The 14,304-nt window shown below is 42.2% G+C and overlaps 3 protein-coding genes across 4 annotated transcripts; all 3 read right to left on the bottom strand.

Annotated features, from left to right (window-relative positions):
• On the bottom strand, positions 1-2,004 carry LOC114435592 (elastase-1-like). 2 transcript variants are annotated; one of them, XM_028405389.1, is made up of 8 exons: positions 1,874-2,004; positions 1,660-1,760; positions 1,430-1,530; positions 1,099-1,224; positions 775-911; positions 509-651; positions 259-408; positions 1-87 (listed from the first exon to the last, which is right to left on the bottom strand). In XM_028405389.1, the coding sequence occupies exons 1-8, from the start codon at positions 1,911-1,913 to the stop codon at positions 76-78; spliced, it is 810 nt and encodes a 269-aa protein (XP_028261190.1). In that variant the 5' UTR covers positions 1,914-2,004; the 3' UTR covers positions 1-75. The 2 variants fall into 2 exon arrangements, with proteins under 2 accessions (XP_028261190.1, XP_028261189.1); XM_028405388.1 differs by lacking the exon at positions 1-87 and having other exon boundaries at positions 226-408.
• A 6,711-nt stretch (positions 2,005-8,715) lies between these two features.
• On the bottom strand, positions 8,716-11,129 carry LOC114435556 (elastase-1-like). The gene is made up of 8 exons (XM_028405304.1): positions 11,006-11,129; positions 10,824-10,915; positions 10,273-10,373; positions 10,035-10,160; positions 9,808-9,944; positions 9,578-9,720; positions 8,889-9,038; positions 8,716-8,809 (listed from the first exon to the last, which is right to left on the bottom strand). Exons 1-8 carry the CDS (start codon positions 11,043-11,045, stop codon positions 8,792-8,794), a joined length of 807 nt encoding a protein of 268 aa, XP_028261105.1. The 5' UTR covers positions 11,046-11,129; the 3' UTR covers positions 8,716-8,791.
• A 302-nt stretch (positions 11,130-11,431) lies between these two features.
• LOC114435555 (elastase-1-like) lies at positions 11,432-13,465 on the bottom strand. The gene is made up of 8 exons (XM_028405303.1): positions 13,323-13,465; positions 13,062-13,159; positions 12,873-12,973; positions 12,400-12,525; positions 12,176-12,312; positions 11,944-12,086; positions 11,668-11,817; positions 11,432-11,558 (listed from the first exon to the last, which is right to left on the bottom strand). The coding sequence occupies exons 1-8, from the start codon at positions 13,360-13,362 to the stop codon at positions 11,547-11,549; spliced, it is 807 nt and encodes a 268-aa protein (XP_028261104.1). The 5' UTR covers positions 13,363-13,465; the 3' UTR covers positions 11,432-11,546.
• Between the last annotated feature and the right edge of the window lie 839 nt (positions 13,466-14,304).

Genomic DNA, 14,304 nt, shown 5'->3' with positions numbered 1-14,304 from the left:
TGGGCATTAAAGGATATTTTATTCTGATGAAGCATCCAGAGCGTTCTCTCGTCTCCATGGAGATCGTCAGTCTTCTCAACCCATGATCTGCCAAAGCAAGGACGAATAAATCATTATGTGCTCATCCACGAGAACCCTCAAAATACTGCATTTTATATGTATATATTTGTGAAGAATTAACAATGTAACCCTCCATGTTTTCTACATGACCTGTAGAACTCTAAATATGATGGATATGAGTTATTGTTTAATACTGACCCCGTTCATCCAGCTGATGTAAGCAGACACACGGGTGAAGACGGTGGGCTTCCTGTAGGCGTTGCATCCAGAGGAGGACACAAAGCTGGTCACACCGTGGACCACATACTGACCGTTGACGTTGCAGTTCAGAGGGCCGCCAGAGTCACCCTACACACACACAAAATGTTATTCCCTGAAGGCTAATTACTGACCCATAAAGCTTTGTAAAAGGTGTGAAATGAAATAATTTATCATTCTGTTGGCTCACCTGACAGCCAGATTCGCTGCCACCACCAGCACAGACCATGGTGTTTTTCACAGTGCTGCCCCACCATCCGCTGCTGGAGCAGGTCTGGTAGTCAACAACAGGCAGGTAGGCCTGTTTCAGCAGATTAGACAGCTGACCACCAGCTGTGAACAGCAGCCGAAATATCAATTACAACTCCATGAGAATGGAAAAACACACACACACACACACTGCAGCTGTAAAATGTATTTCTTCTGATTATTAATGTATGATTATGGGAGACTCACTCTGGGTGCGACCCCATCCGGTGATGTAGCAGGGGTTGTTGTTGGGCAGAACCTGATTAGAAGGAGGCAGAGCGGCCAGCTGGACGTAGTTGTTGAGAGTAGCATCAGAGGACAGACGCAGGAGAGCGATGTCGTACCTGAGGGGTTAAAAATAAACCCACTGTGAATCTTTTCTCATAGAAGCGCACTGTGGTGGGATGTTAACTCTTTATGTTTCATTTTGGTAAACTGGAAGAACAAATACTAATTTTGTACATTTGTATTCTATTTAGATTAAATGTGATTTATCAGCAGCTGTTTTTGCATTGGACAGTAACCACTAACCCTCCAGCAACGTTGTTGGAGTTCCAGTTGGGGTGGACGTAGACACGGCTCACGCTCATGAACTGCTCTTTGCCCTCATTGCTGTTGATGTTGTGATCTCCAAGAACAACACGCCAAGTCCTGGTCCTGTGGCCATGCACAAGAAAATAGTAATTAGAAATTACACTGACTGACTAATATGATAGTGAAACAGAAGACTGAAATGCAGCAACTATAAACCTAAGAAAAGTTTAATGAGGTTTGCTCTGTCAGAACACTTATCCAGCGTCTTCACCCCTAACTCTATTAGTATCAGGCTCAGTGGCTACTCTGCGATGCATGAAACTCCCACCTGTCCACACAGTGAGCGGCGGTCATGACCCATCCTCTCCTGATCAGGGATCCTCCACAGGTGTGGTAGAAGCTGCTGCCAGATTGGTACTGAAGAGAGATCTGGTGGAAAGAACAACATAGAGCTTTACACTTACTGGACCCTGTTTGTTTGACTGGAACCACACACTGCTTAAATAGCAAAGGGTCTGAATGCTTTCACCACAACTGAGCCAACGCAGCATGAAGTACCTGCCAGGGCCAGGAGTTGGCTCTGGCCACCTCTCCTCCCACAACTTTCTCCTCAACACTGTACTCCATGTACCTGGGCTCGGGCTCCAGCTCAGCCAGCACTGATCGAAGCAGACACACAGACAGCATAACGGTCAGTTATCATGCATTCAAGTGTGTCAGGAGTGCTCTGTGAGTGTGTGTGTGTGCAGAATGTCAAAGGAGAACAGCTTACCAAGGGCTGCAAGAGAGGTCAACACGAGAAACCTGAGCATGTCTGCAGTCTCTGGAAACTTTCTGCACTGGAGGTTTCTATCCACTACTCTTTTATACCCTCAGGGTGTGTGTGTGTGTGTGAGGTTCATGTCCACCTGTGTCTGTCTCACAGTTATCACCACGGCAGGACTCGGGGGATTTTTTCGTGGAATAGCTGACTCAGCTACTCACTTTATTTTTCCACCAACTGTACATCAGTAACAAAGTGTCAGAACTACCAGCAGAGTTTAAGCTGCACCAAAACTTTATTGATAGTTTTTGAACCTGAAACTGCAGCCCTTTTTCTTTAAGAACAAACGGAAGGGGCAGAATATCTGTGGATGAAAGGGGCAAACACACACACTTTTCTCTTCTTGCTGTTAAAACACATCTTCAGATACATTTTACCCTGCACATTTAAAGACTTTTTGATGGCCACAGAAAAAAAACAAGTTATTTAAAAATGAAGTTTCTTAAAGTTTTTAGTGGTGTCCATGTTCAAGAGATTCTGCATCCTAAAAGATTGTGTGAATTTTACAGACTCCTTGTTAGCTCAATAGCTTGTTCAAAGTTCAATAAAAAGTTCAGTTTAACATAATTAGGTTACTAAATTAAAAATGACCAAACTTGGTGAACAGTCTTTAAATTGAGACAGCCTTTGACTAAAGTTTGCAAGATACTGAACCCATCGCTCCATCTGTGCATGACAGCTTGCAGACTTGTTAGATGTCTTTATATGTCACTGGTGTGTCTTTACTTACAACAACACTCTGGCAGTGGTGGACCGTCAGGGCTAAACATATTAATAAACATATGATATAAACATATTATATCCACATGCTTGGTTGAGCTGCTTCCGGTGTTGTATGTTATGGTAGAGTTTTTATCCAATCATATTTCAGCTAGCTTGTGTTGTCAGGTTCTATGAAATCTGCCTATAGGCCTTCGGAATCAACAGAGCAGGCTCCGGTGTGCTGTAAGTGAACGGACACAGTCAATAGCCAATCAGACCTCAAGTCAGTGACACCAAGACCAACTAGAAAGCCTTACACTGAAATGGACATTATACTTATTTTTATTTTATCTCTTTAAATCACCTTTTATTTTGGATTTTTGACCATATGTGATCTTAGCTTCCCACTGTTAATGGTGAATGTGTGCTTATCGGTTGCAAATGTTCAGGAAATCAAGAGTTGCTCAGCTAACCTATGTTGAGGTGATGTTATGTTTAAGTGTGATTCCGTATTTTATCACTTCCACAGGTGATTAATATTCTTCATTTTGATGCGAAACTATAACTAATCGGTTGCTATCGGTTTGTAAAGAGAAGTTGAAGAATGAATGAAATCTTTTTCCCTACCTTTCATGAATTAACACAATAGTCCTCACTTGAAGCAGACAAAGAACTTTCCAGACATGCTGCAGTCTTCACTGTGAGCCATCACATCTTAACTAAAGTGCCTTTTGCTTTACTTTGAAAAGTATCCACAGTGAGCGACCCTGTGCCAGCCACATTCAGTGCCGCTCATCTTGTCGTCAAGAGGACACCATGGACACCATCTGTGATTCTCAAATGATGGTGCCAAAAAAAAGAGGACAAAGACGGAGCAGCTTCTCAACAGTTTGTTTATATTTCTGGATTCAAAAGTCCAGTTCCCAGCTCTTCGCTTAGTTTTATTTATAACCTCACTCATAAGTACAGTTACAGTATTTTTGTCTTTAATGTGCCTGTTTAATTTAATCACATTTTTCTGTTCATATTCATGACCAACAGACACTCAACTTGAGGCAGATGACATCATCAAAGAGCCCTCACACGTCCTTCACTCATTACATTGTTTCTGGACATTTTGGATCATAACATTTATGACATGATAACATACTTCATATTTTTCATTCTATTGTATTTTATATGTCAAGCTGCTCACTTGTGCCTTAAATTTCCCCTCGGGGACAAATAAAGTTTTCTGAATCTGAATCTGTTTGTTTAAATTAAAAGTGTAATTTTTGTTTGCTTCAAAACAGGTTAACAAATTTACTCTGTTAATTTAGCAAATTCATATAAGATATGAATGATACAAACATTAATAATTTTAAAGGTAGGGTAGGAGATTTTGAAAACTCAGTGAGAGTCAGCCAGATTTTGAAAGTAAACACACACCCCTTTCTCTCGGAGCTCACCCCGAAGCCACGCCTCCCAATCATATGAACGCGCATTATCTGAAGACGAGCTGCGGTCTGTGACTTCGGCCATCATGCACGTACCTCTCTGGTGCACGCAGAGCAGGAAGAGAGTGACAACCAGCCAATACTCCGCGCAGGGTCCACCCGGAGGATTGGCTGATGTTTTTAGTGTTTTATAGCTTCCACAGATGATTCATATTCTTCATTTTAATGCGAAACTGACAAACTAATTGGTTGCTATCGGATTGTAAAGAGAAGTTACACTAATTCAACAAAAAGTGCATCAGAATGAAATCTCCTACCCTACCTTAATGTAACAATCAAACGGCAGCACGGGATAAACAGTGTGTAAAGTCTAAATGCTGCTACATGCTGAATCTCCAGTACAACATAGGTGACAATAATAAATAGCAGTAGAAATGAATGAGTCTTCATATATCACTGATGCATCAGTCTGTTGACTGAGTAAAAAAAACGTTTTGCCTCAGAAGTAACCAGAAATGTCTGTTGTAAAAGATAAATGTGTCCTGTGGATGTTGTAAATGATAAATGACTGCAGATTATCAGAACAACTGTTTCTGTTAAAATATCAATAAGCTGTATCAAATCAGCTAGTTATCTAAGCTCTTTAATCACTCCTATTTTTCCAATTATTTTGTGAAGGCCTCTTCTTCCTGAAGTCATAAAAAGCAGCTTTGTATTGCGAATGATTATTAATGGGGACCAGACAACAAAATGATAAAACATGGCTTTGTTTCCAGGTTTAGACAAATCACCTGATCATCTATTTATTTGATTTGTTTTATTGTTGCTTTCAACCCTCACACATGTCACTGGTGTGTTGCGGTTGTGGTGAACATGCAGTACACTACAAATCTAGGTTACAGACCTATCAGCCATTACAACTGGCAGCTGAGCTCCAGTTATTGAGTAGGAAGCAGAGGGAGCATGCAGAGAGGAGGTGCTATAATGGGATTTTAATGTGAGGATGTATCCTTGCATGTTGCAGGTTACAGGTTGTTGATTAATATAGATGAAGACGAGTGTTTAAAGCCGACAGTAACAACCCCGAGGCCACAGAACAGAACTCCACTTCAAGCCTCTGATAAGTATTCATGAGGCCCTGCAGAGGTGATTTTATAACTGTGTAGGTAACAGTGTGGGTTGCTGCAGCACAGGATATATGCTGCATGAATATACATTTTCTTTACTTTGTTTAAAATGTGTGAGCTTAGTCTTTGGGAACAGAAATAGCACTGAGATTTATTTCACCACTTGTGTGCTTCACATCCTGAAGCTGCTGAGCAGAACACTGCAATCTGGAGGCTTTCACAGTGTATCTGACCCACAGACTGTGTGTTTATTTTTGTTTTGGACATTGAAATATATTTTACTTTTTAAAAAAAAATCACTTTTTATATTTGCAGATCTTTTATTGTGAAAAATGGCTGGCAAGCTGGCAAGGTAGCCTGTGCCTGGTCCAGGTTGGAAGAGGATCAGCGGTATATTGCCAGTGGTGTCGGCCTTAAATGTTTGAGACAGGATATCCTCATATGGCCACCAGAAAGACTTAGGGTTACAGGATTGCCTGCAGTGAAGGCAACCAAAAAAGGCTGAAGTACAGCCTAGACTGACCATAAGGAACACATTTTGGGTGTCACTGTCTCCCATCTCTCCTAGATGGAGCTTCCACTGGCCCAGTGTTGATTAGCAAGTAAGCTATCATGCATCTCCTGCAAATGACAAATGAGTTTCTCCCACCTGCAACAAGCTTTTCTGCCTTTTTTTCACTGCCACTCTGACTGGTCCTGGCACAACCAGCAGGATTTGCAGGCACTTACTTACATGACCATTTTTACCCCATATGTAGCATATGAGCAGCATGCTAACCACCTGACTCTCACTTGTGGCAGGTATGTGATTACATCAACTTTTTGCTAGTTCAGATCTGGGCAGTGTGTACTGTGTTAACTAGCAAAGGTCAAACTTCATACTAGATACTGTAACTTGCTGACGCCTCTTAGTGTACAGTGTACATTTTTTAAAAATTCTACCTTACTGGTCATATTTGTTTAGGGTATGTAGTAAACAGTCAGTGTCATGGTCCGTGGTCTCATACGGTTGATCTCTTGATTCATCTTTGGTTCAATTTCCCGTCTTATTTTGAATTTTTGGTTTCCCTTGTGTTCTACTTCCTCCATTTTTGATTACCTGTCCCGCCCTGATGGTGTTCACCTGTGTATCGCAGCCCCCTTTGTCCTTGTCAGTTCGTCTGTGGTGGTTCCATTCTCATTAGGCTGGATCAGGTGTTTTTGGTCATTTACCTTTCGTTTGGCACTTTGTTTATTTTTGGATTATTGGACTTTTTGTTGGACATCTTGGCTTTTGTTATTAAAGCTGGCCATTTGTTGGAACCTTGGTTTGGGTCCACCTGAACTCACCTAATCACAGAGGACTTTTCATGGTATATTTATGGAGGTAGATACTTAACTAGTATCAGTATTGGCACCAAAAAAACGGTGGCCTGTAGCTTTCCTCACTGGTGGAGACTCCAAAGTTTATGCAATATTATAAAAAAAACTTAGGCCTATTTGACCTAAATGTTCCTTACTCTGCTTCGACACTGATCCAGTTACACCTTGAGTCAGATTATCTTCCAGAGTTAATTAACAGAAACAACAGAAATGTTCTTTTACTAATTATTTTGTTGTTATACATGACTGCAAATGTAATGTGATGAATAAAACAGTGACCACTGAGTATGCAGAACACATTTCAATGTTAAAGACCTCTACAGCAGTCTTACACACACACACGCACACACTATAAACTCCTGCTTTAAACTGATTTGTGGGAAATATTTGAGTGTTTCAAGGTTGACTGGAACATTCAATAAAATAAGCTTTCAACATTCTCTGACATTTAATTCACCTAAAAAGCTGAGAGAAACTGAAGGGTTGGAATAAAACATAGTGATGACCCTGACTAACACTGCATACAGACTGTAATGTGTGTCAGTAAAGTGCTGTTTCCATCTGCAGCATGTGTGCAGTTCCCACTACATGGAAACACTTATCATGTAGCCTCTATAACCGCCTCAATGTCCAATACCCCTCTAATGTCACAAGCCAAACAAATGAAGGAGAAAAAAACACAATTTCTGTTTATTAATCATTTTAGCTGCATGAGTTCTGAGAACCAAACTTTAATTAATATAATAGAAAAGGACAAACTAACTGAAAGACAAGCAGCCGATGAATGTTATCCGGTTTACTCAGAGCTGCCGGCTGTCAGGACTCAGAACATTTTGTCAGTGTGTCTCTCTTTGTGTCCCTGATACGCCCCATCAGTCTGTGTGTTTCTGTCCCATTTCTGTCATAAAGTAAGTGGCTGGGTGCTGACGATGCTCACATGCTGCTTTGAATGGGAAAAAGTGTTTAACACTAGAAGAGGTCTGATCCTTCAAGCAACAAAACACTCCAAAACAGAACAATTAAGCTTTGAAATGTTGAAATGTAAAATGAAAATACTCAGTTAGTTATATTTGTAGTGTTTAATTGGATTTGAGGGCTTATTTTGGAGTTGCTGTTTGAGGCACTCTTCATTCATCTGAGTCATAATATCACATGTGACTGCCAGGAAAGTGTTAAAAGCAGACTTCACTGTGTCCATCAGTGACTCAGAGTGGTCACGCCTGTAATTAAACATGATTTTAAGCCCAAATTTAATTAAAAGAAGTGAAACACACTTAGTGATGAAGGTGGTTCCTTGTACTTCCTGTTTTATTTTAGTAGCCAGAATTCCTTGTTTGTTTTACCTTCTGTTGTTTGTACTCCTTTGTGACTGGATGCTCCGCCCTCATTGTCTCCACCTGTGTCTTGTTACCCTCACCTGATGTATTTAGTCCATGTGTTTCCACTGTGTCTTCATAGACCCCGTTTACTTCCCTTTAAAACAGAGACTTTTCCCTTCGTTTTTGCCTTTCATTTACACATAAACTGAGTTTTCACCTCCGGCAAAAGTGGAGATTTTGGAAAACGCAATGTTCGCGTTTCAATGTGAACTGACAAAAACGGAGTTTGTGGCAGTCTGCGCGGCAGTTCAGACCTTTTTTTGTGTAGTACGGCTGCCAGAGCAGGCTGTAGTCTAGTAATGCAAGCATTCCAGGTAGCGTTTGCATTTCTGTTGGTGTCAGCACTTTTTACATGTTTGCATTTGCAAATACAGCTCCTCTTACTGTACAGACGAGCAGGTTCAGCAATTTTGGAACAACTTCTGACACAAAGAGCCAGACGTCGATGAGGCTTCTGATTGGCTTGCACGGCTTTCTCCTTCTTCCTACACTGCCACCCACGGGCCTGGCGTAGTCATGACGGCTCTTGGGAGCATGTTTATGCGGGTCAATGTAAACGGAAACTTTTTTGAAAATGATGTGTGCACGATGTTATTTTAGAAAATGGAGGGAAGGAAATATATTTGTTTTTCAAAATACCCGGCTATGTATAAACAGGGTCTTAGCTTCTTGGTTTATTTGTCTCTGCGTTGTTTCTGGATTTTTCAGCTTTATTAAAATACATTTAGATCCTTTACCACTCTTAACATAATATTTATCTCCAAAGCAAAATGACATCAGATGTTGGTTTTAATGCACGTTTATTTGTGGAAATTCAAAGAAACTGAAAGTAGAATCATCTCAGTTCAAACACCATCCATTTCAGGAGCTGTTTATGACCTACAAGAAGAAAACGTATCAGTATATTATCATCTGAGTAAAGTCTCACTGATAAATCTCCATGCTGTCCAATACTCACTGAGTTAATCCACGTGATGTAGGCAGAGACGCGGGTGAAGACAGTCGGCTTCTGAGGTGTGTTGCATCCCATGGCAGAGACAAAGCTGGCAATGCCATGAACATACCAGCTGCCGTTAACCTGACAGTTCAGAGGGCCGCCAAAGTCACCCTATTCAAAGAAACAAAAATATGTTTTTTAATTAGTGACTGTTTGATTTGGACATGCCCAAAATTCCTCACAGGCACCAGGAGCCTGAACAACATCAGCACTGACTCGATTCCTTCTGGATAACCAAGCTCCTCAACTTATCTCAGAAAGTCCGGCCACACTGCAGAAGAACACCCATTTCAGCCACTTGTATCCACAGTATGTGACCATAGATGACGGTAGGAACGATCGGGAAATTGACAGTTTTGCCCCTCTTCCCTCACTTTAACCCTTAACAAGACCCTTTTGTGGCTGAGAACCATGGTCTCAGATTTAGAGGTGCTGATTGGAGGTGGCGGTCACGGCTCAATGAAGCCAACAGACCTCTTCAAACAGCAGGGATGGGATCCTGTGGCCACCAAAATGGAGACCCTCCACCCCTTGACTGCACCAAAAATTGTTGACAAAGGGCAGCCCTGATGGAGTCCAACCTCCACCAGGAGCACCCTCCCACAGGATATACTGAGGAACATCCACAAACTTCTGGTAATATTACTCACATTACATCCAGATGCCGTGCTTCCTCCAGCACAGATCATGGTGGTCTTGACGGTGCTGCCCCACCAGCCAAAGCTTGTGCAGGTCTGATGGTCCACAATACGAAGGACTGCCTGCATCAAATGATTGGGCAAGCTTCCACCAGCTGAAGGTTTACAGAGCACAGCCATGTCTCAGTCAATGCATCATTTACAGTCAGAATTCAGAGTAAGAGGAGCTGCCGATGTCTCACTGGAGGTGTAGCCAAATCCAGTGATGTAGCAGGAGAGATTGTTGGGCAGGATCTCGCCAGATTTAGGCAGATTGGCCAGATTCACGTAGCTGGTCAGGGAGACGTCAGAGGACAGCTGGAGCAGGGCGATGTCATTTCTTCAGATAGAAGGGTTCACTTGGTTGACATTCTAATAACTGGATCCCTGAACTAAACAAAACAGAAGACAGAAAAACAAATAGACTGACCCAGAGGAGATGCTGTTGTAGTTCCACTCAGGGTGAACAAAAATGGCGCCGACATCCCTAGTCTGCTCCGATCCAAAGTGATTGTTCCAGACAACGTCGCCCAGGACCACACGCAGGCGGCTGTAACTGTTTTCATAGTGACATTAAAGGACACAAAGGAAAAATTTCTGCCAGTAATACAATATAAATATAAAAAAAACCTCAAAGAGTGGTGTATAAACATAGATTTATCTGCTACCTGTACACACACTGTGCAGCAGTCATTACCCATCGTCTTTTGATCAGTGTCCCACCACACAACAAGTGGTAGGAGCCATCATAGTAGTCCTGGATGTAGACCTGAAGCAGGACCGACAAAGTGTTTTTAGTCGTTCTACTCAACTATAGAAACACCTAAAAAAAAGAAGACTATAGCATGAATGAAGAATCCCTCTTACCACTTTTCAGCTCATGTATAGAAAGTTGTGAGAAAACACAACATGAGAAAACCTTCTCACCTTCGACCCTCACCCTTACCCTCAGGTCCAGGAGGCTTAGATATGTAATATGATATTAAATGAATATGGATATTTGTGTGTGTCTGTGTGCACTCAGTAAACATCATCAACACAGCAGTCTACATGCTAAGCTAAGCTAAATGCATGTTATATATATGTGTGTGTGAGTGAGTGGGACCAATTGAGCATATTCCCAAAAATACACAAACATTTTGTGTTTCTGCAGGTTTTGTTGCTCTGAACCTCAACAGTCTTTTATACAGGGCTCGGTGTTGCTACATTGACACTGTACCTGCCAAGGCCAGGAGTTGTGATACTGCACATGAGTACCTCCCACGACTCTTCCTGCAGTGCTGCTGGGTTGAAGCTCCAGCTCAGCCAGCACTACAGAACAAAAAGGAATGTATTTAAATCTTACTTTCATTGAGCTTTATTTTTAGCTTTATTTTAAGTAGCATTGCAGATGTTTCCTACCTGTGGCTGTGAAAGTGGTGAACAGCAGAAACGCGATCATGCTGAAGGTGTTTCAGTGTTCCTAAATGCTCGTCTCATACTTTTAAACCCTTAAGCTGACCTTGGTTTGATGATTTCACATGAGGCCTCAGCTGATTTTCTTGGCACTGATGAGAAATGCACCTGTTTTAAGTCTCAGGCATTATCACAGTGTGTGACAACGTGTGTCCACAGGACGCTGAATTCACATTGTTTCTCAGAAGCTCCATCAGTATTTGAGTGTTTATTTTCAGTCTTTGGTTACATAACATTCGAAAATGTCCTTTATACTTATTCTAGTGGCAGGAAGGACAGTTTGAAGACCAAATAAAGTGTGAAAATGTAATCTTCTGAATGACAGCTGTGGTTGCATAAACTGCCTCATGAAAAAAAAAATGAGTCACTATACAAAATTCAATCGAATTTATTTTTGCAGATTGAGACCAGACAGATGAGAAGGCAGAGCGGATGGAAACATGGTCAGATGTCGTCTCTGTCGTCAGTTTGTGTGGCGCAGACGCACTTACATGGCGATCTGAAAAACAGGAAAAGTGATTAAGCCTCATTCATCACTAAAGTGCCGTTAAATTAATGCAAATAGAAAGTTGTTTTTTTCTGTGGTTTTATTCAAATGTGGTGCTTACGGAATTAATCCAGTCAATGTAGGCAGAGACGCGTGTGAAGACGGTGGGCTTCTTGGGAGTATTGCATCCAGATCCAGACACAAAACTGGCAATGCCGTGCACGTAGTATCTTCCATTAACCAGGCAGTTCAGAGGGCCGCCGGAGTCACCCTGAGAGAAACAAGATTAAAGAGACTCTGTGAAATTCTAGAGGATTTAATTTCACATAAACTTAGCAGTGGTTCAAAAAAAGTCTATAGTCTTTCAGATTTCCCTTTCACGTAGCAGGAGACTCACATTGCATCCAGCCTCGGCACCACCTCCCGCACACACCATGGTGGTCTGGACAGTGATGCCCCACCAGTCAGGGCTGCTGCAGGTCTTGTAGTCCACCAGGGGAAGGTAGGCCTGCTTGAGCTGAGGGGACAGGTGGCCACCAGCTGTTCGAGGTGAAACCAGATACATTGAGATTCACTGAAAAGTGCTGACAACAATGCATGATGGGGAAATGAAGACACAATCAACTTACTGGAGGTGGTACCCCATCCGGTGATGTAGCAGAGGTTGTTGTGGGGCAGAATCTGGCCTGAGGGAGGCAGAGAGCCCAGCTGGACGTAGGAGTTCAGGGAGACATCAGAGGCCAGTTTCAGCAGGGCGATGTCGAACCTGAGACAAAGAGGAAGAGGGATTCAGATCCACATCACGTCCACATTAGGAACCTTAATCAAAGCATTAATAGAAAAAAACTCTCACCCTAGGTCCAATCTGCTGGAGTCCCATTTAGGGTGGATGTAAACTCTGGTGACGTCCCTGATCTGCTCTGTGCCATCGTTTCTGTTGAGGTCATGTTCACCGAGAACGACACGCCACGTCCTCGGGCTGCACGTACCCAGAAACAAACACAGACAAACACAGTGTTGTTAGAAATCAATAGTTTAGCAAAAGTAAATACTGCAAATGAACTGGCTTTGTTTATGTTTTGATTGTTTCATTTTTTAATCAAGTAAGCAAATCCTCTCAGTATGTGACAGTTATAAATGAGGCCCTAAGAAGTTTCCTCATGCTGGTGACATTTAGAGCCCCAGAAATAAATCATGGCTCAGCACTGTGATAAGAGCAGGCTGTGGATATTTGAGTCAAAGTAATCAAAAAGGAAAATATGTGCAAATACACCTAAAACTCACACAGCTGAGGAGCACAGCGTCTGTAGTTAATCATTATGTTACCTGTCCACACAGTGAGCAGCAGTCAGAACCCAGCCTCTCCGGATCAGAGTTCCTCCACATGTATGGTAGTAACTAGAGGAGGATCTGTACTGGAGAGAGATCTGAAAAGAAGGAAAGGATTGCATTTAAATTTATATTCTGAAACACTGCATGCCTTTCAAACCACCCATGTGTTCATGTGTACAGTACCTGCCAGGGCCAGGAGTGGGGTGAGGCCACCTCACCACCAATCACCTTTTCCAAGCTGTCCTTCAAATACCTGGGCTGGGGCTCCAGCTCGGCCAGCACTGGTTAAAATACACACAAAAAAGAGGAGCTTCGTTTATACATGGATTCCTAGAACAGATTTGGAGCTCCTAAAAAAAAATCAACCTGATGTTGTGACTGATAAGTGAAGACAAACACAGATCAATAATAGAATAACTAAACAGTGTTATGTCATTTTCTTACCCAAGGCTGCCAGACCTGTCAACACCAAAAACCTGAGCATGTCTGCAGTGCGTCAAAAACGTTTCTGCAAGTAGCCAGTCCTCCTCCCTGTTTCTTTTTATACCTGAAATTGACCTTCAGCGGATGTGGAAAAACTGTGTTTGGCTGGTCTTTACCCTGTGACAAAAGCAAGGTATGCACCTGTGGTCTGTCACACACAGTGTTATCACAGGCCAGCTAAAACACTTCTCAGGCTTTGACCTGGGAAACGAGACTTGGAGTGAAGTCACGGTGATTCATGGGATGTTTATACATCATGACTGATAGTATGTGCCACATTTATTTTAAGAAAGACTGATTTTAGTCAGATAGGAAATGACTGGCTGGGTGACGATCACACATCAGATCATTTTGACTGATGCTTACCTCTCACCCAAAGAAAGGTCTCTGGTTTATATACACATAATATTATTCTCAGTCTGGTTCCCCAGTATGGAATCCTAAATGAATTGTCTGATGTAACAAAGTGCAAGTTCTCGGGAATATTTACTGTCACTTTTTAATCATGCGTCTATGCGAAGCAGCATGAATTATGAAGCAATCATGGGAAAACAGGCGGCTGTGCCATCACGACTCACTGACAGGAGCGTACAAGTGCTTAAAAAACACCAGAAAGGTAGATTTTTTCCTTCATTGCTGCAGTTTGAAGGAATAACTTTATCACTTCAGCACTGTTGCCTCTCAGCAAGAAGGTCCCGGTTGCTTTTCTGTGTGGAGTTTACGTGTTTTCTTTGTGCCCGTGGGTTGTTTTCTCGTCCTCCTGCATATCAAAGACGAGCATTTTAGTAAGTTAGTTAGTTAAAGTGGATTTTAAATTGGCTGTAGGTTTGAGCACGCCCCTTACTGCTGCCATAGTATTTAAGGTGAGCAGCAGCAGGTGCTGCCAATTATCAGCAGGTGTGCAGACCTCCATACAAGCAGATGTTGTGGTGCTCGGGGACAA

Source organism: Parambassis ranga, chromosome 5, assembly GCF_900634625.1.
Source record: "Parambassis ranga chromosome 5, fParRan2.1, whole genome shotgun sequence".
NCBI lineage: Eukaryota > Metazoa > Chordata > Actinopteri > Ambassidae > Parambassis > Parambassis ranga.
Note: the sequence above shows the minus strand (reverse complement) of the source record. Positions and strands in the feature narration are given on the sequence as shown.

What these genes read in the sequence shown, in the direction of transcription:
- LOC114435592 (XM_028405388.1), bottom strand. Translation starts at nt 1,913, where the DNA reads ATGCTCAGGTTTCTCGTGTTGACCTCTCTTGCAGCCCTTG. An exon ending in GACCTCTCTTGCAGCCCTTG is followed by an intron (nt 1,761 to 1,873) that starts GTAAGCTGTTCT and finishes TGCTTCGATCAG; the next exon opens with TGCTGGCTGAGCTGGAGCCC. An exon ending in GCAGCGAATCTGGCTGTCAG is followed by an intron (nt 409 to 508) that starts GTGAGCCAACAG and finishes GTGTGTGTGTAG; the next exon opens with GGTGACTCTGGCGGCCCTCT.
- LOC114435556 (XM_028405304.1), bottom strand. Translation starts at nt 11,045, where the DNA reads ATGATCGCGTTTCTGCTGTTCACCACTTTCACAGCCACAG. An exon ending in GCTGCACAGTGTGTGTACAG is followed by an intron (nt 10,161 to 10,272) that starts GTAGCAGATAAA and finishes CTATGAAAACAG; the next exon opens with TTACAGCCGCCTGCGTGTGG. An exon ending in TGGATTTGGCTACACCTCCA is followed by an intron (nt 9,721 to 9,807) that starts GTGAGACATCGG and finishes GTAAACCTTCAG; the next exon opens with CTGGTGGAAGCTTGCCCAAT.
- LOC114435555 (XM_028405303.1), bottom strand. Translation starts at nt 13,362, where the DNA reads ATGCTCAGGTTTTTGGTGTTGACAGGTCTGGCAGCCTTGG. An exon ending in GACAGGTCTGGCAGCCTTGG is followed by an intron (nt 13,160 to 13,322) that starts GTAAGAAAATGA and finishes TATTTTAACCAG; the next exon opens with TGCTGGCCGAGCTGGAGCCC. An exon ending in TCCAGCAGATTGGACCTAGG is followed by an intron (nt 12,313 to 12,399) that starts GTGAGAGTTTTT and finishes TCTTTGTCTCAG; the next exon opens with GTTCGACATCGCCCTGCTGA.